The sequence below is a fragment of the Chiloscyllium punctatum genome, chromosome 5 (assembly GCF_047496795.1).
Source record: "Chiloscyllium punctatum isolate Juve2018m chromosome 5, sChiPun1.3, whole genome shotgun sequence".
NCBI lineage: Eukaryota > Metazoa > Chordata > Chondrichthyes > Orectolobiformes > Hemiscylliidae > Chiloscyllium > Chiloscyllium punctatum.
The window spans coordinates 128,262,100-128,283,353 of NC_092743.1; the positions used below are offsets into that span (position 1 = coordinate 128,262,100).

A 21,254-nucleotide genomic window follows, 5' to 3' on the forward strand; every position below is an offset into this window, starting at 1 on the left:
AAAGAGGAGGGGTAAAGGTACACGTGTGGGTGATGGGTTAGACATTACTAAAGGCCCTGCCAAACGCAATAGGGCCGGAGTGGGTAGGATGAGGAAAAAGGAAGTCTTGCCAGAGATGGCATCATCAGTACAAATGTGAATTCAGAAATTGGAATATGTTTAGAGAGATATAAAATAACCCCAGTGCTTTCATCTGCAAAATTATTTGAATTTTAATTGTTTTTTATTTTGGTAATTTAAACTCTGATTCCAGCACATTTAAAAGCTGCTTGCAATGAGAGTATATTATTGGAGCAGGAGAGGGGAATGAAGACAAATTCTTTCATCGTTTGCCAAGGAAGAAAGTTTTGAACTTCTGCTTGTTCATATCCCATTGTCAGAACATCTTTGACCAAACTCTCCGCTTAACAAATCTGCGATGTTGTGAACCCACTAAAACAGTTACCAGAACAGCTGTCTTGGAACTTAAAGGTCGGAGGTAACTTCAGTTCTTTTGCAAAACATTCAGCCTTTGCTTTCTTCATTAGAAGCACATTCCTTTTGAAGGAAAACACAAGCTGGCACTAGGGTATTTTCAGTTTCAGAAGAGATTTATTTGCATAGCTAAAATAAGGGGAATTAATTCCAAATCCACCATAAATAATCCTACATAATAGCTTCGAACTGAAACTGCTTGTATTTGGAAGAATCTGTTGTTTATGACTCCTCATGCAAGATGTAATATGATCTGCATAATACGACAGATCAGTGCACCACTAATTCACTCCTATTTATCCTGTGTCAGATACAATGTAGGAATAGATCACTAAAAGTTAAAGGAGATGTTGCATTCTTTAGCAATGAAGCAGAGTGTTCAATCTAGAAAACATTTTGTTTTTTTTTAAAAAAGAATTGGTTAAGCAACGCTCAGACATTGCACCACAAGTTAATCTCTGAAACATTGATATAACAGCATTCTTACTAAAGTGAATCATTGACTCCCTTTCTTAAAGAACATGAGAATTAGGAGCAGCAGCATGTAATTCAGGCCCTCGAGCCTGCTCTGCCATTTGATGGCTGATCATGAAATCATGGCTGATTTCATTTTGGCCTCAACTCCACCTTCCTGCCCCCTCTCCATAACCCTTGAACCCATAATTAAGTAAAAATCTCTCTCTTTCCTCCTTCAATTTATTCAATATCCCAGCATCCATTGCACTCTAAGGTAATGAATTCCACATATTCCCAAGCCTTTGAGAGAAGTAATTTCTCCTCATCCCTGCTTTAAGGAAAAGGGCAGCAGACTTTATACTATGACTCTTGTTCAAGGGGGTTGTCCCACATGAGGACACATCCTTTCTACGCCTACTTTGTCAATTCACTTTTACATCTTATATACCTCAATTAGGTCTACTCTCAATCTAACAAATGTCAGAGAATTAGGCCTAAACATTTTACCAAATATCAGAGTTGGGCTAAACTGCACAGTTTGTCTTCATAAGACAATGTTATCCTCCTTACCAGCCAACAATTCTTGTATCATCTGCAAATTTACTGATCAACCCTTCTGCATTAATTCAAAATCATTTCTATATACTACAAAGAGCAAGGGTCCCAATACTCACCTATGGAATCCCACTGTACACCGGTGTCCAGTCACAAAACACCCCTCAAACATCACCCTCTGCTTCCTGCCAGTCAGACAATTTTGGATCCATCAGCCAAATGTCCTTTGATCCCATGGCCTTGTACCTTTGCTTACCAGTCTTCCATGAGACATTGTCAAAGGCCTTGCTGGAATCCAAGTGCCGTCACTGCACAACTGGTCACTTCTGCAAAAAAGATCAATCAAGTTGGTCAGCCATGACCCAACAAAACCAGACTGACAGTCCCTGATTAATCTCTGCCTCTCCATGCGAGGATTAATTCTGTCCCTCGGTGTTGTTTCTAATAGTTCCCGCATCACTGAGGTTAGGCTGACTGGCCTGCAGTTTCCTGGTTTATTGCTTGCTCCCTTTCTTGAATAACAGTATCATATTTGCTGTCCTTCAATTCTCTGGCAGCTCACCTGTAGCCAGGGTTTCTGGTAAGATGGTGGCAGAGTACAGCATCTGAACCTGGGACTTTTCCACTTATCTCTTCATATCTTTTTACACTTTTTTTTTTACATTTTCTACTTTTCATGAATATTTTACTTCCCTCTTGGACACAGTCGTGGAAAGCACATTGGTAGCAGCAGGTAGGCCCAGAATGCAGACTGGTAGTGGTCAGTGAGTGGACCCACAGCACGGACTGGTGGTGGTCAGTGTGTAGGCCCAGAGCACGGACTGGTGGTGGTCAGTGAGTGGACCCAGATCATGGACTGGTGGTGGTCAGTGTGTAGGCCCAGAGCGCGGACTGGTGGTGGTCAGTGAGTGGACCCAGATCATGGACTGGTGGTGGTCAGTGAGTGGACCCAGAGCGCGGACTGGTGGTGGTCAGTGAGTGGACCCAGAGCGCGGACTGGTGGTGGTCAGTGAGTGGACCCAGGGCGCGGACTGGTGGTGGTCAGTGAGTGGACCCAGATCACGGACTGGTGGTGGTCAGTGAGTGGACCCACAGCACGGACTGGTGGTGGTCAGTGAGTGGACACAGTGCAGACTTGTGATGCCATCAGGGGCAACTGTGGGTTCCCACCAGCTTCTGCACTGTTGAGGTGATCCTAATGCAAACTCATGAAGGTAGCAGAAGAGGTGGGTTTGGGCCCAGTAGGAGACCCGGTGACATCAGCAGCAGAGATGTTGGCCTGAAGCAGACTCATGGCCATGGCAGAGTCTGGTTTGGGCCATGTGGTATCCGGCACATTCGGTAATGTGTGCATTGGTGAGGTCCAGCATGGACTTATAGTGGCAGGACATCGGTGGAAGCAAGATGTCACTGAAGGGAGGCAACTTTCACAACAGCAGCAGCATGGTGAAGGGGATTTGTGCCTGACTACCAGGCCCCGTAGCCCATAGAGGGGCACTTAACAAGAAGGACTGTAAAGTTGGACACTATTTATTTAACCTTCTGCCTCTGTAATCTATGTTTTCGGGTTTTTTTTGTCTTTTAATGTGGCAATACTATACACCACATTACACTGTATTTTGTAATATAATACATGTGGCAATAAATGAATCAAATGATTGCTGGCGCCTGTTTCCTCCCTCGCTTTTTTTTATCAGAATGGGATACATTTCATCCAGCCCTTCTTAATAGTTTTGTGATTCATTCACGAGGACTCCCGGATCTCTCTGTACAAAAGCACTGTTGTTTCTTTTCATTCAGGTAATAAGTTGTCTGTCCCTTCAAATTAAATGGATAACCTCACAGCTATCCAAGTTAAAACTCATAGAATCATAGAATTCTTACAGTGCAGAAAGAGGCTATTTGGTCCATCAGATCTGAACCGACCCTCTAAAGAGCATCCCACACAGACGCACCTCCCTTAACTGCATCCTCCTAACCCTGTGTGGGGTCATTACCATGGTTGCCATTTGTCTAACCTGTACATTCCTGGACACTATGGGGCAATTGGCACAGCCAATCCCTGAGTTCAATTCCAGCCTTGGGTAATGTATGTGTGGAGTTTGCACATTCTCTCCGCGTCTGTGTGGGTTTCTGCAGAGTGCTCTGGTTTCCTCCACAGTCCGGCTGCCAAACTTTGACCCGTTTGCCTCACCTTTCCACATATATAGTTCATGATTCATTGTATGATATTTGCATCACTTGCCTTTTCTCATTGTTTGACTCTAATGAAAATGTGTCAATTGATAGGATATTGTTAACAACATGTATCTGTATCATGATTATTTTTGGAAAGGGCGCTTTGCAAGGCGAAGGAAACTGGAGCAGGAAACAAATGTACTTGCAATGAACACAAGTTGCTACATTAGAGTGACTGAATCTACAATACTTTCAGATACTTCAATACTTTCAGAGAGTCTTAGGGTACTACAGCATGGAAACATACCTCGTGCATGCCGACCAGATATTTGACCTCGTCCCATTTGCCAGCATTTGGCTCACATCTCTCTAAAACCTTCCTATTCATATACTCATTCAGATGCTTTTAAATATTATAATTGTACCAGCCTCCACCACTTCCTCTGCCAGCTCGTTCCATACATGCACCACCCTCTGTGTGAAAACGTTACTGCTCAGGTCGCTTTTAACTCTTTCCCTTCTCAGCATAAACAATATCTATTGTGTGGGTTCCTTCAAGCATGAAATGATCTGGCATGGATTAGGATGTGCATCTTTCTAGTCTAACTGGAAGAGCCTGGTTGAGTGGCTGATATGAACTTAATTGCATCATTGCAACTATTTACAAGTTACATAAATACAACCAACATTGTTATAAAGACAGTTCAAAGAATACCACCCCCAGGTATGACCCCCTACAAGCTCCCTCGTTCTTCTGTCAACGTTCTCATGACATCGTCGCAGTGGGTGGTGTTTGTGGTACATATTCGAGAATTAACCCCTTCAGATCCTTTTCAATACATGGTCGTGAGCAGCAAGAACCCTGACTGATTGCGTTCCCTCTCTAACTCCAGGAATTCAGGCTGGTGGAGACTACTTATCCAGTTTGAGAATGTAATAAAGCTCCTGGTGCAATAGCCTTTTCCCTCGGTCTTTCTTTGAAACCCCTCTCATCAAACCTTGGGAGTGCAAAACTCACCAGAAGTACTCGTCGCCACAAGTGGACAACTAGAAAAGCAAATTCAATTGACCATACCTGATCCAGGAAGACAGTCCAGAACTTGTGTGCAAAATTACTTTGGCTGCAGACAAACATTTGGATAATCTGTGAATAATTCGCTTTCCTGAATCTGAGTGTTAGTTGCCCAAAATATCCTTTTGAGGTTCTGAGTGCGTATATAATTCTTCAATAAAAATCATTGTAAATATTTGCACAGTTTAAATAATCTGTGAATAGTCTTTGTGACAGGATGCTTTGTTTGGCTAGGTTTACCAGATTTATTACTGGCTGATTTGTTTCTGATACTGAGGTATATGCAGTATGATTGGCAATGTCACCTTCAAAATTCAAACTTTGAGTGTGAGGGAGTGATTGAAGGAAAGTAATTAGTCCACCCCTCCTTAATTGTGTTGTAACAATTTTTAAGCACTGAAGATTCTTCATTGTGTATGTAAGAAAAGGTTACTCTTTTACTAGCCACCTGTCAATAATGCAGTTAATCAGGATTGTTTTGTGTTTTGTATTACAGGTACCACAGAACTCTTTCTACCCTGATGTGGTTGAACAACAGAAATTTGTTTCCTTTTCCCTAATGGCTCCAAATTCTGTTGATATTGTTGGTCGTGTGCCAGGGGTATTTGAAAGTGGACAACACCCAGTCATTCTCTGGGTTCTGCTTGCCATGGTCTGTGCTGTTTTGCTCCTGACCATTCTTGTTTTTCTATGCAGTAACTGCGACAGGTAAGAATGACACTTCACAGGGAAAATGGCTTGTGGTATCGTACTCTGTCATGTCACAAAGTGATGACAGTAACTGTCAAGCTATTATATTTCAAATGATCCCACACCAATTATAGTAACTGACGTGGAATTCTTTTGTTGTTCAAAAGAAATTTTTCAATTTTTTCCAATGCAATTAAAATGTGTGGCTCTCTGGATATCCAACATTCTCTAATCTGATGAGTTTTCATGGAACAGAAGCAGATTTTTTTTTTGAAGAGGGGAATATGACAGGCATTGTAATAATGAGGCAGTATGAGTATCAAGATGAATGAGCAAAGCAGGTTTGTGAAACATGGTAACTTGGCAATGGATCAAAATAAAGATGAACTTATCTTCAAATGAATAATAGGGATAATGCTTTGTGCCGTTTCAAGATTAAAATACTGAAATTCTGAAGTGGAGTTAATCTTTTTGTTCCTTCAGAATTTTTAAAACTACCTTTTGGATTTGTCTCAGTCTGGATTTCTGCCACGCTGAGGTTACAGTACATTTCTGGGTCTGATGCAGTAATGCATTACTCTTGGTGTCTTCCCCTATTTAAACACCTATTGTAGAATTTAGATCATAGTGAATTGAGGTAGTGGGCCAGAAATTCTGCCAGTTACTCCTCTTGCATCTATACCAGGCACCAGAGGACAATAGTGCTTTTGGAGTGGTGCTGCATCGTCAATGTGCAAGACGGGGAACAGCAAAATTTGATGTGTAAAGTCAAAATTGCAGTATGGCCTGATCATCAAATAGTTACTAAATAAAATGTTATCATATGCCTATGCTTTTTAATTAAGTTATACATTGAGCTTTTTCCCCAAAGGAATGTTTTGCTATTGTATTTCCTCCCTCAATTACGGTACAAAATAGCTTCTCCAGGAGCTGATATGCAACTATGTGACTGCAATGGGGAATGATGTTTGCAGAATGTGCTTCACTAGTTAAAGTCATAGAGATGTACAGCACGGAAACAGACCCTTTGGTCCAACTCGTCTGTGCCGACCAGATATCCCAACCCAATCTAGTCCCACCTGCCAGCACCCGGCCCATATCACTCCAAACCCTTCCTATTCATATACCCATGCAGATGCCTTTTTAAATGTTGAAATTGTACCAGCATCCACTACTTCCTTTGGCAGATCATTCCATACACATACCACCTTTTGCATGAAAAGGTTGCCCCTTAGGTCTCCTCTTTATCTTTTCCCTCTCACCCTAAACCTATGCCCTCTTGTTCTGGACTCCCCCACCCCAGGGAAATCCATGCTCTGATCAAGATCCTGTTGTAATCTGAGGTAACCTACTTTGCTGTCAACTACACCTCCAATTTTGGTGTCATCTGCAAGCTTACTAACTGTGTACCTCTTATGCTCACGTCCAAATCATTTATATAAATGATGAAAAGTAGAGGGCCCAGCACCGATCCTTGTGACATTCCACTGGTCACAGGCCTCCAGTCTGAAAAACAACCCTCCGCTACCACCCTCTGGCTTCTACCTTTGAGCCAGATCTGTATACAAATGGCTAGTTCTCCCTGTATTCCATGAGATCTAACCTTGCTAACCAGGGTCCCATGGGAAACCTTGTTGAATGCTTTACTGAAGTCCATATAGTCCATTCTGTCCTCATCAATCCTCTTTGTTACTTCTTCAAAAATCTCAATCAAGTTTGTGAAACATGATTTCCCACACACAAAGCCATGTCGACTATCCCTAATCAGTCCTTGCCTTTCCAAATACATGTACAAAGGGCTATGAAACTTAAGAAATAGAGCTGTTCCAGATATTAGTCAACATGTTTTGATAGAAAGAAAGCCAAAACATTTTGATTTTTAATGATTTCCTAAGAATATTCATTGCAGAATGAGCACGTGATCCAAATTTTAAGATGTTTGCTAAATTACAGGCAGCAATTATAACACTCAACAAGAAAGGGATGTCATCTACTATTTCGAGTGCAACTTATTTGCGTTATATGGAACCTTACCTGAAAAGAAATTGAAATCCTATGGATGTAGTAACCTACATGGATTAACACTAGGCAATATATTCAGTAACATTATGTGATAAGAGTTTGCCTCTAGCATGGTGTAATACCTGATGCATCAATGCTTATGTTATCTCTCATAACATTACCATAATATGCAGGTCCATTTTTTTAATTGAAGAATCCAATAGACATTTATTGCAACTAACTATTACATACAAGCATCAGCAGATGATTCACCTATATTTGTTCATGTGTTTCTAATGATGGAGGGTAAATAATGTGACATCAATCAACTCCTCAGCTTTGCAATACCTTGTAGCTATTCAAGTGAAACTAGAGTGCTTCAGGTTGTGAACATATTCATAAACTGCAGTAATACTGCTGTGTAACAATCAGGAAGTACTCTTAGAACAGAATCAGAAATACAATATCACCCTTTCATGGTTTCTTATCACTGTCATTCACGTGATAAGTTGCAACTTCATATTTTCTGTCCCGAAACTGAATTGGCAAATCAGTTCAGGCATCAAGCTGGATTATAGAGTATATCTCAACCTTTAAAATACTACTTTTACCTCTGCTCACAATTTATATCAGGAAATTTAGATAAGAAAACCTCTACTAATAGGTATCAAAATATAACTCAAGGTGTGATGGCCTCATGACTCACAGTGATTACAAAGTTTGCTGCAAGAGACAATTCCTGAGGATGATTTTTGGAGCAATGTTGACAGCTGCTTTTCTATTCTGTGGACTTGTGTTTTCAAGGCCATAAAGTTTTATTGCTGATTGGTTTAGGATCATTAATATAGCTAATGCATTCAAGTTGTACTTTGTGCTTTCTAATATAACATTCAAACAAGCAAATTTCAATTTAATGTGTGACACTTGTAAACATCACAGGTCAATGAGGAATGAAGGATGACTGCTGTTTTATTTTTTAAAATACAAGTTTTGTCTTGTTCAAATGCATGAAACACACATTTATAACTGATCTAATGATGCATATGCCTTTCCATTACCAGACACCTGAACATTGCCGAACAGAATGGAGACAATGAAAATCTAATGAGTGTGGTATGTGTCGTACAATTAGTAGCTCTGTATCAAAATCCAGCAATGTACTGTATAACAATATGGTGTCTTTAAAACAAATAAAAATAAGTATACCACTCTGACATCCTTTCACTTGTAAATGTTAACATACATTTTCCTAGGTGATTTTAGCTATTTTAATCAGAATAGAGAATTCTCCAAAAGCGTTTTCATTTCTCGTGATTTCATTGTTTCATGGAGCAATGCAGCTGACACCCCTTTTCATTAATACCACAGTTTGCGTCTGCGCTGTTTTATAAGAAAGTCAAAGTCAGTGTCTATATCCTTTCAGAATTTTGTATACCCAAAAATAGTTGAGCATTATCGTGTGTAGAAATGATATTCAACTTTTTAAGCAGTGAAAGGACTGACTGAGGATTCATTTCCATGAGGGGTTGATAACAGAAACTGCTTAATACCAGTGCCAGTTTTCTATTTCAAGAATACTCGAAATTGCTCTTCCGGTCAGTGTCCTTTTGTGCCCAGTCTTTCCTTTCCTCCTTATAGAACTATACTGCATGGAAGCAAACCCTTCGGTCCAATTAGCCCACGCTGATCATAATCCCATACTAGATCAGTCCCATCTACCTCCTCTTGGCCCATATCCCTCCAAACATTTCTTATTCATGTGCTTACCTAAATGTCTTTTAAACATTGTAACTGTACCTGCATTCACCACTTCCTCTGGAAGTTCATTCCACACACGAACCACTCTGTGTAAAAAAAAAAATGCCCCTCATGTCTTTTTAAAATCTTTCTCTTCTTGCCTTTAAAAATGTCCCTTTAGTCTTCAAAACCCCACTCTAGGGAAACAAACACCTGCCATTCATCTTATCTGTAATCCTCATGATTTTATAAATCTCACCCTCTAACAGTCACCCTCTATCTCCTATGTTGTAGTGAAAAAGGTCCAAGCCTGTCACACACTCCTTCAACCTCAAACCATTCCCGGCAGCATCCTGGCAAATCATCTCTCTCCTACCCCTTTCTTGCCTGTCTACCTTTCCTTCCTTCCTCTCCTTTCTGCTGTAACATTTGTAACACTTGTAAAGCAAAGGTTGTGGGTTCTAGGCCTGCTCCAGAAACTTGAACAAAAATCTCAGCTGATGCTTTAGATTGGTAGAAAGGAATAGTTGAATTGTTAGAGATGACACATGTCCTATAAGATATTAAACTGAGAACCAAAGCCTTTTCTGTATGCTTATTTGAATGTAAAGGTCTCCTGGACACTAATTTGAAGAAGGCCAGGGCAGGTCTCCATGGTGTCTTAGTTAACATGAAAAAACAGATTATCTGGTCATTGACGCATTGGTGTTTGTGTAAACTTGCTGTGTACAATTTGGCTCTAACATTTTCTACTTTGCAAAGGTGACTATACTTTAAAAGTACTTCTTTGGCTGTAATGTGCTGTGAGATATTCTAAGCAGTGCTCTTCATAGTGCGTACCCAAGTGTGATAAATTGACACAATTAACTTTGTGTGGGTGCAGATGGCTACAAGTGCAAAAAGCTGGAGTGACATTGGGAAAAGGCATAGATTGGTTAGCAGAACAGTGATCACAACAAAGAGAGAATCTGTCATTGGAGCTCTAGCAAGCAGTGGAAAGAGAAAACTCGGAGTGGAAGAGGTGTATGTGTGATTGGAGCAGGAGAAAGTGTGGGATGGAACAAATCTGTGGATGATGGAGCATATCAGTGGATGGCGGAGCAAGATCACATGACAGGAGCTATGACTATATTTGGAAAGTGCACAGAAAAAATGGCAAGAAGTCAGACAACACCTTGGAGCCTCAAAGGACCTGGTTTTCGAAGGAAAGAACACGCCAAATTCATCAGTCAAGAGTTGTCTTGAGACATGTTCGATAATCAGAGGGTTGGATAGGTTGGACAGTGAGAGCCTTTTTCCTCGAATGGCGATGGCTAGCACAAAGGGACATAGCTTTAAATTGAGGGATGATAGATAAAGAACAGATGTCACAGGTAGTTTCTTTACTCAGAAAATAGTAGGAGCATGGAACGCACTGCCTACAACAGTAATAGACTTGCCAACTTTAAGGGCATTTAAATGGCCATTGGATAGGCATATAGATGAGAAGAATAGTGTAGGTTAGATGGGCTTCAGATTGGTTTCACAGGTTGGTGCAACATAGAGGGCCGAAGGGTCTGTACTGTGGTTTAATGTTCTATGTCAGTCAACCTGGGCAACACTCCGGGTAAGTGCCACAGCAGTCAGTCAGCTTGTGAGGAGAGAGGCCACATGGCTGAATGTAATGGGACTAATGGGGTGTACAGTTGGAGTGAAGTTTGCACATTCTCCCCATGTCTGCATGGGTTCCCTCCGGGTGCTCTGGTTTCCTCCCACAGTCCAAGGTTAAGTGGATTGACCATGCTAAATTGCTAGAGATTAGAGTCGAGAGTGTGGTGCTGGAAAAGCACAGCAGGTCAGGCAGCATCCGAGGAGCTGGAGAATTTTCCAGCACCACACTCTCAACTCATGCTAAGTTGCCCATAGTGTCTGAGATGTGTAGGCTAAGTGGGTTAACCATGGGAAATGTAGGGTTACAGGATTAGGGTAAGGAGGTGAATGTGGTTGGCATGCACTTTGTAGAATTGGTGTGGGCTTGATGGAACAAATGGCCTGCTTCCACACTGTAGGGATTCAATGATTTATCATTGACCAAGCCATTTATAGCATCTTGTGAACTGTAGATTAATTGAAGTTGGCTTGGTTAATAGATGACAGTTAAGAGAACTGGGTAAATATGTTTTCATCCACTCTTTAGCATGACTTTTACAGTTGTTTAAGATCTAGATTCAGGATTTCAAGCTATAAACAATTCCCCCCCCTTACACCTTTCCTAACTCCTGAAAGTGCAGTGTTTTTTCAGAAAGGAAAAGTAACACTCCAAATCTATGCTGTGTTAGGAAAGACAGAATGGGATATATGAAGAGAAATAGAATGCAGTCAGTAAGTGGAGAGTTACAATGGGGCATATAGGAGGAGGAGGAGAGAGGTGGATTGGAACCAGGTGACGTGTGGAGGTGGATGAGAACTTGAAGGAGAGGGAGGACGAGAATGAAGAAAGCAGCATTCCCTCCAAGATGCCAGTTTCTGAGCCATGCAGCAATCTAGAACACTCCACAAGCTGGAATAAACTGGCAGCTTACAACAGTATAGAAATACAATGAATTGTAATATACAAGTTGCCCATAAATAACACACGGTGGTCAGAGGAATTTGAAACTCATCTAGTGCAAAAGGATTAGGTGAAACATTGGTTCTTGGGTCATGAAGAGAACTTTAGAAACTTGAACCCTTTCTTTCAGAGCATCCCTTTCCTTCTCCCAGACCCTTTTCCACTTCCATCAAGCAACAAGGAGAGAAAAGATCCTGGTGAGATTGTAGCATTTGGTCTGAAAGTCTTTTGCCTGGCAGCCAACTGTGCCAGAATATTGGCAACCTCAGGCACGCCCATTAAAACTTGGTTGTTCCAAGGTGGACAACCTTTTCACTCCAATTTTACTATAGAGCCACATAAGATATTCCTAAAATGTACACCACTATGGAAATAATCCTCCAGTCGGAACATCTGATCTGCTCACTGCTTTCTGGACATGTCTTCAAAAGATTTTCATTTACATTTGAGTTTTTGTCCTCCAGTAAACTGTTATCAGAGTAGTGCACAATTCTGCTTGTCTTGACTGAGGTGGGAGCACAGTACTAATGGAGTTGGGTATCAATTCCTGCTATTGAAACCCTGTAGCATTGTATGTGCTTTTACATTCCCATGAGCTCAATGGGATGTCTATGTACACTCACCATTATTAAGGAGGGCCTTAGATAGCAACCTCTGACATCTGCATAGGTGCAGTTAAGCACGAAAATTGAAAATGTTTCATCTGAGTTTCTGTACTGCTCTATAGGCTTTGCTCTAGCAGTACCATGCCAAGTGATTCTATTCCAAAATACTCTGAATGGGGTGAGTTAGTGATACTATGTGATGGATACTGATTCAAAAATATTTAGGACTTGTCCATACAAATGTAGGTGAATTTCCAATGGTGTGATTAAATTTTACTTGCTGCTAATCAACCTCTCTGGCCTTGGACATTTGGTTTTACAAAATGTGGAGTCTCCATAGCTTCACATTTCAATTGGAGGTTTCTTAAAATATTTTATTTTTTTCTGTCTTTAATCTCATTCTCAATCCCATCTTTATTTTCCCCTCATTATTTAGAATTCTGTGAACTTCTAGGTTTGGATTCTGTGTATTTCGATGAGAATACTTCCATCCGACTGGTTGGAGAGACATTCTGTTCGCCTCGTTTACACAGGCTCCTGTTTCCTACAGGCTTTGCAGTATTGCTTTGAATGTCCGAAAACTGTTAAGTCACAGTGAGAGAGCTCAACTAAGTGCGATGAATATCATGTGCTGTTCAGTTGCTGCTAAAATTGAAATTCCAGCAAATGCATATAATTTTTCAAAAGTTTTTTTTTAAATCTTGTCTCCCTCTTAATTTCTTCTGTTATTTAGCATGGGTACCATATTTTTCCAACCAAAATGGTGACCAAGTGATCTGTGTTTGGTATTTGGTGGAAAAAAAACTTCTTGCCAGTTATGAGGAACAAAAGAGGAAACAAATGATTCCATTCTCATTCTCTCTCTCTCTCTCTCTCTCTCCTTTTTCTCTCTTGTGTCACAGATTTAATTTTAAACTCTTTGTGTAAAATTACAAGTATGTATATCCTGGTGAATTGTGTGACTACACTGCTACTTCAGAGTTTTATTTTCATAGCAATTCTTCCTTGATCCTATTTGGTGTGATCATGCTGATTTGCATCCCAAAACTCTCTATTTTTACATTTATGTCCGACTCTCTTCAATTGCTTTGATTAGCAGTAGCCTGTTATTCTCCGTTTTAAATTTAACAACCTTGCTATTTCCAAAAGGGAGTTTCTAACTTTTATCACCCTTTGTGTTTAGAAACATTTACTAATTGTGAAAATGGTGACAGTTTCTTCTTTAAAGTTTTCCTTTTGTGGTTAAACGGTTTGTTTGATGAAACTTAATCTTACAAAATATTAATTTCCTATGAACAGCTCCACATATGCATCAATTAAAATAACCACATAACAGACAAGACCATAAATATACAACGTTTATATGGAAGTCAACTATCTAAGTTTTTGTGTTGCAAGATGTTTTCTTTCGTGCTTTATTTTGGGGGAATCTCTTTCAATTTTTTACAATTATAGTATGAAGATGAAATTAATTGTCTAAGGAAAAGCACCAGAGGAACTGCAAGAGTCAAGTTATTTTTGACATAGCTAATTTCAAAGCAGTTATTTTTGCTTGTTCAAAGTAATGTCTTAATGCAGATCTTAAATGTACTTCTTCATAAAATCAAGATCATGTTCCAATTTTGCTGATGTATTTTACAGCCTTCAGAGAAAAAGACCAACAGCTATTCAGTTACAAATTTTGGGAATGAGGTGCCAGTAAATGGACATGCTGACAGCCTTGCAAATGGAGACAGTAAGTGAGCAATTAGCATTTAGGTACATAGTGGCATTTAAAGTAATATTCCCTTTATTTGCTTTAAATAATCATAATGTGATCATGCTTGGTAATATTCCATTAGGTAGTATTTACAGTCAGTTCCGCTGTAACACAATAGTTCTGTTCTCATGCAATCCCATGTTATATGAAAATCGCGTAATAACAGCACCATTTAAACTAATTGGGCCGGAATCGCGTTATATCCAATACACGTTTTAAACGTACACACTATAGAAACAGTGTCCCCAGTTCGTCATTCGTGTTACAGCAAATTCGCATTAATGAAATGCATGTTATAGCAGAAAGACCTGTATTCCTTAAATAGTTCATAAGACCTAATAAATGCTCTTTTTGTAGAAATGTCACTTGTGTATTTGTTAAACAGTTGGGTCATTGCCATTTTCTGTTACTCTGATCACATTATATGAAAAGCATCACAGTGAAAAACCACCATCGTCACATTTCTTTCATGCTGTTAGATTTTGGAACAATTGTCACCAAAATGCAAATAATTCTACATGTCTCATAGCAACATTATCTTTTAAAATGGAATGATGAATAAATCATTTTATTTTGACAGTTCTTTCAGATGAGATTCCAAATAGTCATTCTTCTGAAAATGCAGGGCTTCCGATTTTGGTAAACCAACAAGAAAGCTCCTGTAGGACTTCAAAATGTCCCCAGAGTAGAGAACTGCCACAAATACCTGGGAATGATTCCATACCAAGCAATGAATCGACAACAGTGACTGAAAGAGAGACTGCTCATGGAGCATATGAGCCCTACGAAGTGCTAAAGGACAGTTCTTCGCAAGATATAATTGTTGAAGACTCTCTCTATGAAACTGTGAAGGAGCTAAAAGATGAATCTGGTAGCGTGGAAAATGAAATTTATTCTCGATCTGAAAATGTGGATTTGAATATTGTGGTACAGTGCCAAAATCCCAAACTTGCTGATGCTACTCCAGAATATGCAACAGTAAGCAAGGTGAAAATGAATCAGAGCACTTCAACAGAAGAGATGATGATTGGTGAAGATGAATCACCACCGCTTCCAGTAAAGGAACTGAGTGAAAATGAGAATGTGGATGGTAAAAGTACAGAGGTGAGCTATTTGATATTACTCCTTCATATCTGTTCTTCGAAATACTAAATCTCTCTCATTGGGTCAAGAAGGATCTACCAGATGGGGTTGAAATAACTCCACAGAGGCTGATATCCTGTCACCCTTTTATTTACACATGGACACTGGTCCAGCTCCCTCAGAGGCAGCTTTCAGAGAGAATAGAACCTGGTTCACTCCTGTTGATATGTCAGCCAGGGCTCCCTGATTGGGGCTGCTAATCTGATCCAATGAGAGAACCCATATTCTATGAGGCCCACCTGGATGACCATGTTATAATCACTACAGGGGTCTCTTCAACTTTAGTCAACAGTGTTGTTGACATTTTTACTTTTATATATGATTTTATATTTTAAAAAATGCATTGTTTGTGAACCTTTTTTCTGTATAATCTTCAAAGTACTTCATTTTCTCTATACCATTGCTGTGTTTCTTGCCCATTGATACCTATACTATTAAAAAAGACTTCTACCATGCCTTTCATAGGAAATTATTTTCTGAAACATAATTTAAAAGAACTTAAGTTCACTTTCAAATGAAAATGTAAACATTTTTGATTGACAAGCTCCTATCCAATAGAAGTCGAACTCTTTGTATTAAACAGCAATTAATCTTTAATCCTAGATCTTTAATTCACTATTTTACTTGTTTATGATCACCCTGATGGAAGGATGGATATTTTGCTAGTGGCAGTTTCTAATAAAGTGACTGGCAGGTCTCAGCTGATGTTGCTTACAATGAATTGCAGGGATATGGCCCAAGAATAGGTAGGTGGGACTAGTTTAGTTTAGGATTATGTTCAGCATGGACTGGTTGGACTGAAGGGTCTCTTTTCGTGCTGTATTACTCTAAGAGTCTAACTGGTTACTTTTGCCAGCACTGCAATGACCTCTGGAAGCATTGAGAATTAAGCCATGTGGGTGGGTTCATATCTGAACCCAAATCTTGGACATTTCCTCCTCCCGCCCCCTACCCCATCCTCTCCTCCTTTCATTATCTGAAGCAGACAATGTCCTCATCCTTCCCCAAACACCGGTAGCAGCAAAGTATCATTCGATGGGACATTATTCCAATTTTGCATGCTCCCATAGACTTTCTTACTTTTCAAACTGAGAAATAAGGGAGAACTTAGTATTATATGCTCCTGAAGGGCCACTGTTTGTATCTTTTGCAGCTTATCATGTGAAAAATCACTAAATAGACTAATCAGGAAACTCCTGATGAAGGACTTTTGGCTGAAATGTCGATTCTCCTGCTCCTTGGATACTACCTGACCTGCTGTGCTTTTCCAGCACCACATTCTTGACTCCAATATCCAGCATCTGCAGTCCTCACATTTGCCATTCTATTGTGATGCTCACAGTGGGCAGGGAAGAACGTGAACACATGATCTGATCAGAGTTAAAAATCTCTCAACACCAGGTTATAGTCCAATAGGTTTAATTGGAAGCACTAGCTTTTGGAGCGCTGCTCCTTCATCAGGTGGTTATGGACAATCACCTGATGAAGGGGCAGCGCTCCGAAAACTAGTGCTTCCAAGTAAACCTGTTGGCCCATAACCTGGTGTTGTGTGATTTTTAACTTTGGACACCCCAGTCCAACACTGGCGTCTCCAAATCATGACCTGATCAGATCATTGAACTTCTTACTCAATCTTCCACCACTCTATTCACATGTATGAAAACAAGTTTATTGCACCCTGTATGTCTGTACGTTACAGATTTACAATATGTGCCTTTAAGAGGGAGTTGTTCTGTCCTGGTCCCCTTGAAGACGGGTCATGTCGATCTGGTGACAAGATGTCTGCTCCATGAAAAGCAGAGTAAAACACTTTGTTTTGTTTTTAAAACACTAGACTAAAGAAGCATCAGTGGGTGAGGTCAGGCTCCCATAGACTCAGTGTTTTATTTTTGCTTTCAGGTGTTGAAGTTGGTGTTTTTGGAGTTGAGGCTGCTAGATCTCTCTAAAGACAAGAGGGCATTCTCTCTTTGTTGCTCAATTCATTCTGTTAGTGTTCCTTCTCTTGGTCTGGAGGAGGCAGCAAGTGAGAAATCTGTTTTGCTAAATTTACCTTTGCCAAAGGTGTGTTTATGGAATGCTATTATGTTGGAACAATTGATGAGTAGTAGTTAAATAATATATTATTTTGTTAAGTATTCTGATAGAGTTAAAGTTATGCCAATTTTTATTTTTGTTTGTATTTTAACTGGGATGTAAGAATAAAATGTGTTTTGCTTAAAGCCGAGTAGTTTGACCAGTCAAATCACATCTGGAACATAGCGCCTTACATTAGCCTTGAATAAGATAAAAGTTAGTGTCTAAGATATCACCTTGATATGTTCTGAGGGGGTTTGTTCTGGTCCATAACACAGATGGGGGCTATATAGTTGGAAGGGGTTAAGCTGGTTCCTCCTTCCTTTAGTTTCATCAAGAAGGAACTGCACTACCTCATAAGAAATGCAAAACCTTCACCTTACTGCATTATCCTGTGTGTTGGTCTTATTGTTACTGATATGACTTGCCCAACCGTACGCAAGTGAGATGGGAAGGGTTGGAGGCTATTGATATGCTAGAGACTAAGAAGCTGCTCCTCTGCCTTATCAGAAGACAATATTTTCTCTTCCATTGTAACCCCATTGGTTTGGTTTTGGCTTTTTCCTGATCACATTAGAAAATCAGGCAAAGAAACATCTATTTTGTTTTTGGATACATCCTAATTAGAATGGCTGGATTCCAGCATGTTTTGATTGAGAAAATAATAATATTTTCAGGGTTTTCTGTTGATCAGCCAAGCAGAAAATTCAAGGCCTGTGTGTTGGACTCTGCAACATGTTACCAAGGAGACCACAGCATTGAGCTATCCAACATTATAACTGAAATTAACTCTGCAACATTTACCTAGCTACCTGTCATGCACAATCAGTGATATCTGAAGGGAAATTCCTAACATAACATTCAACAAACATTTAGTGCAAATATAAAATGCACCTTCAGGTAAAAGAAAACTGAGAACAGCCATCCTCTCAATGGATTTCAGAAATGAAAATTGATTGATCTTCAATATATTGTTTGTGCAGTTTTCTTTGAGCTCATATTTGGCAGTTCAAGCTTTTGTTTGTTCCAGATAATTGGATTAAACAATTACCCACATCTTTAGGTATATTCTGTGCTGGAGTTTCCTGGACAGATGCCTCCTTTCATGAACTTTTCCAAGTGTCCTTGAGTCCAGCAGTGGAGAGAATGTGTGTGAAAAACCCGCTTCCAAGATGAAAAACATCTTGGCAGTCAGTTTGCTGTCAATTATTAACACTATAATGGGGAAGGTATATTATCTCCGATAAAGGGGTAAAGCTTAGAAGGGGCAGAAAATGATCATGGAGGTTTAAACAGACCCCCAAACTGCTACAGTAGTGCTGGGGAAGGCTTTAATCAAGAAGTTAATGATACAGCTATGGGTGACTTTAGTCTGCGTACAGTTGGGCAAATCATATCAGTAACAATAAGGCAGATCAGGAATTTCTGAAGTTTGCAAGAGATATTTTATTTGGATCAATATGTTGAGGGACCAATTAGAGGATAGGTCATCCTTGACTGGGTATTCTGTAATGAAGGAATAATTGACAACCTAACTGTGTGGGGCCCCTCAGGGAAGAGTGACCATAATATGAGAGAATTTTTCATTAAAATGGAAAGTGATGTAGTGGTCGGGATTAGGGTCCTGAATCTAAAGAGTAAACGGCGATGGTATAAGGCACAGGGGTTACTTAAAGGAATGAAGATGAATAGGCAATGGCAAACATTTAACGAGTGTAAGAAGGAACTGCAACAAGTATTCATTCCTGTCTGGCATAAAAGTAAAATGGGAAAAATGGTCTGATCACTGCTAACAAGTGGAATCAGGGATAGTTTTCGATCCAAATAAATGGCACATAGATTGGCCAAAAAGAGCAGCTGACCAGAGGATTGGGAGCAGTTTAGATTTCAGCAAAGGAGGACAAAGGGATTGGTTAAGAGGGGAAAAACTGGGAAAGCTAATTTGGGGAACGAAGAGGTGACAGACCAATTAAATACATATTTTGGTTTAGTCTCCATAAAGGATGTAATAAACCATTTCCCAAAAATGATGGAGAACATAGGTGTAGTGAGAGAGAAGAACTGAGGAAGTTAGTACAGGTGTACAATCCTTTATCCGAAATGCTCAAGTCCAGCTGGTTTTTTGGGAATTCAGAATTTTTTGAATTTTAGAATAAGTGGCAGTTTGATGATGAAAGTTTTTAAAAGCTTTCCGAAGAATAGACTTACTGAGAGTAAAACAGGCTTTGAAACAAAATTTGAGGCCTGCCAGTGCTGGGTCAAGCCCCCACACATCGCATCTGAGTGACCCGCATCAAGTGGGTGTGGACTTGGGTTAACTGTTTGCACGCCAAACAACCTTGTTAATGAGAGAAAAAAAAATCACAAAAATCCTTTGGACTTTGGAGCTTTTCAGATTTTGGGATTTCAGATAAAGGGTTGTCTACCTGTATTAGTAAGAAAATTATCTTGAGGAATTTGGGATTAAAAGCTAACAAATCTCCACACCACAGAGTACGTAAGGAAGTGGCCCTAGAAATAGCAGTCCACTCATCAAGATTCTATGACTCTGGAGCAGCTTCTATGGATTGAGGGTAGCTAATGTAACCTCAAAATTAAAACAGGAGAGAAAACAAGGAATTATAGATCGGTTCACCTGACCTCTGTAGTAGGGAAAATGCTGAGCTCCTTATAGAAGATTTAATAGCAGAGCACTTTGAAAACAGTGACAGGATTGGACAGAGTCAATGTAGATGTGTGGAAGAGAAATCATGCTTGATAAATCTGTTGGAATTTCTCGAGGAAATAACTAGTAGAATTGACAAGGTGGAGCCCGTAGATGTAACTTGGAGATAGTGAGGACTGTTGATACTGGAAAGTCAGAGTCGATAAAATATGGAGCTGGATAAAGCACAGCAGGTCAGGCAGCATCAGAGGAACCGTCATCAGGACTCCATGAAAGCTCCTGCCTGAAATGTTGACTCTCCTACTCTTCTGCTGCTGCTTGACCTGTTGTGCTTTTTCCAGCTCCATGTTTTATCAACTCAGAGCCAGTTGATGTAGTTTACTTGGTCTTTCAGTAGGTATTTGATAAGGCCCCATCTAAGATATTAACATGTAAAGTTAATGGGTATGGGATTGGGTTAGTGTGCGGATACAGAAGTGTTTGGCAGACAGGAAACCAAGAGTTGGAATAAATTGATGATAATTTTCTGAGTGGCAGCTCATGACCAGTGTCGGAAAGATGTTCCTGATGACCAGGAATCCTGAACTAGGGATCATAGTCTAGGCCATTTAGGACTGAGATGAGGAGAAATTTCTTCACTTGGAGAGTGGCGAGCTTATGGAATTCGCTACAACGGAAAGCAATGACGCCAAAACTTTAAAGGTATTCATGAAGAAGATGGATACAGTTATTGGTACTAAACAGATCAAATGTAATGGGCCAAAAGGAAGAACAGGGTACTGAGTAGGATGATCAGCCAATGGTAGAGAGATTTGAAGGGCTGAATGGCTGCCTCCTATTCCCATTTTCTATGTTCCTGTATCTATGTTTCTATGCGGTGTTCAGCGATTTTAGTATCTGACAGAACAGCGAGGCACTTTGACAGCTCCAGTGAAAAGGTAAGTACGCAAAATAAATGTGGGGTTAAACTGCCAGCTGGTTCAAAATGAGTTGTCAGATTGGTGAGGGGCTGGGGCTCGTGTGCCAGGTGGGTAGGATTCTAGGTGGGTAAAGTTGGCAGCATATCTGGTCAGTGAGATGCCAGTTGGGTGGCTTGCTCAGTATGTGAATGATTGCTTAGGATGGGAGGATGTAAGACAGCAGAGAGATTGGGTTCGGATCTTGGAGTTGGGGGCGGGGTGGGGGGGAGTGGAGGGGAGGAGAAACGTGGTGACTATTCATTCGAGGTTGGGTCTGGGGTGAGGTGAAGGAGGAGT

General features: G+C 40.2%; 1 protein-coding gene across 6 annotated transcripts in view; it reads left to right on the forward strand.

The window, feature by feature from the left end:
• pag1 (phosphoprotein membrane anchor with glycosphingolipid microdomains 1) overlaps positions 1 to 21,254 on the forward strand; it is a 153,449-nt gene that overhangs the window by 106,251 nt on the left and 25,944 nt on the right. For all 6 annotated transcript variants that reach the window (XM_072571321.1, XM_072571316.1, XM_072571317.1 and 3 more), the window contains 4 exons: positions 5,232 to 5,443; positions 8,488 to 8,539; positions 14,000 to 14,093; positions 14,698 to 15,221. In XM_072571321.1, coding sequence (XP_072427422.1) covers positions 5,295 to 5,443; positions 8,488 to 8,539; positions 14,000 to 14,093; positions 14,698 to 15,221 — 819 coding nt within the window. In that variant the 5' untranslated portion in view covers positions 5,232 to 5,294. The remainder of the gene's footprint in view (positions 1 to 5,231; positions 5,444 to 8,487; positions 8,540 to 13,999; positions 14,094 to 14,697; positions 15,222 to 21,254) is intronic.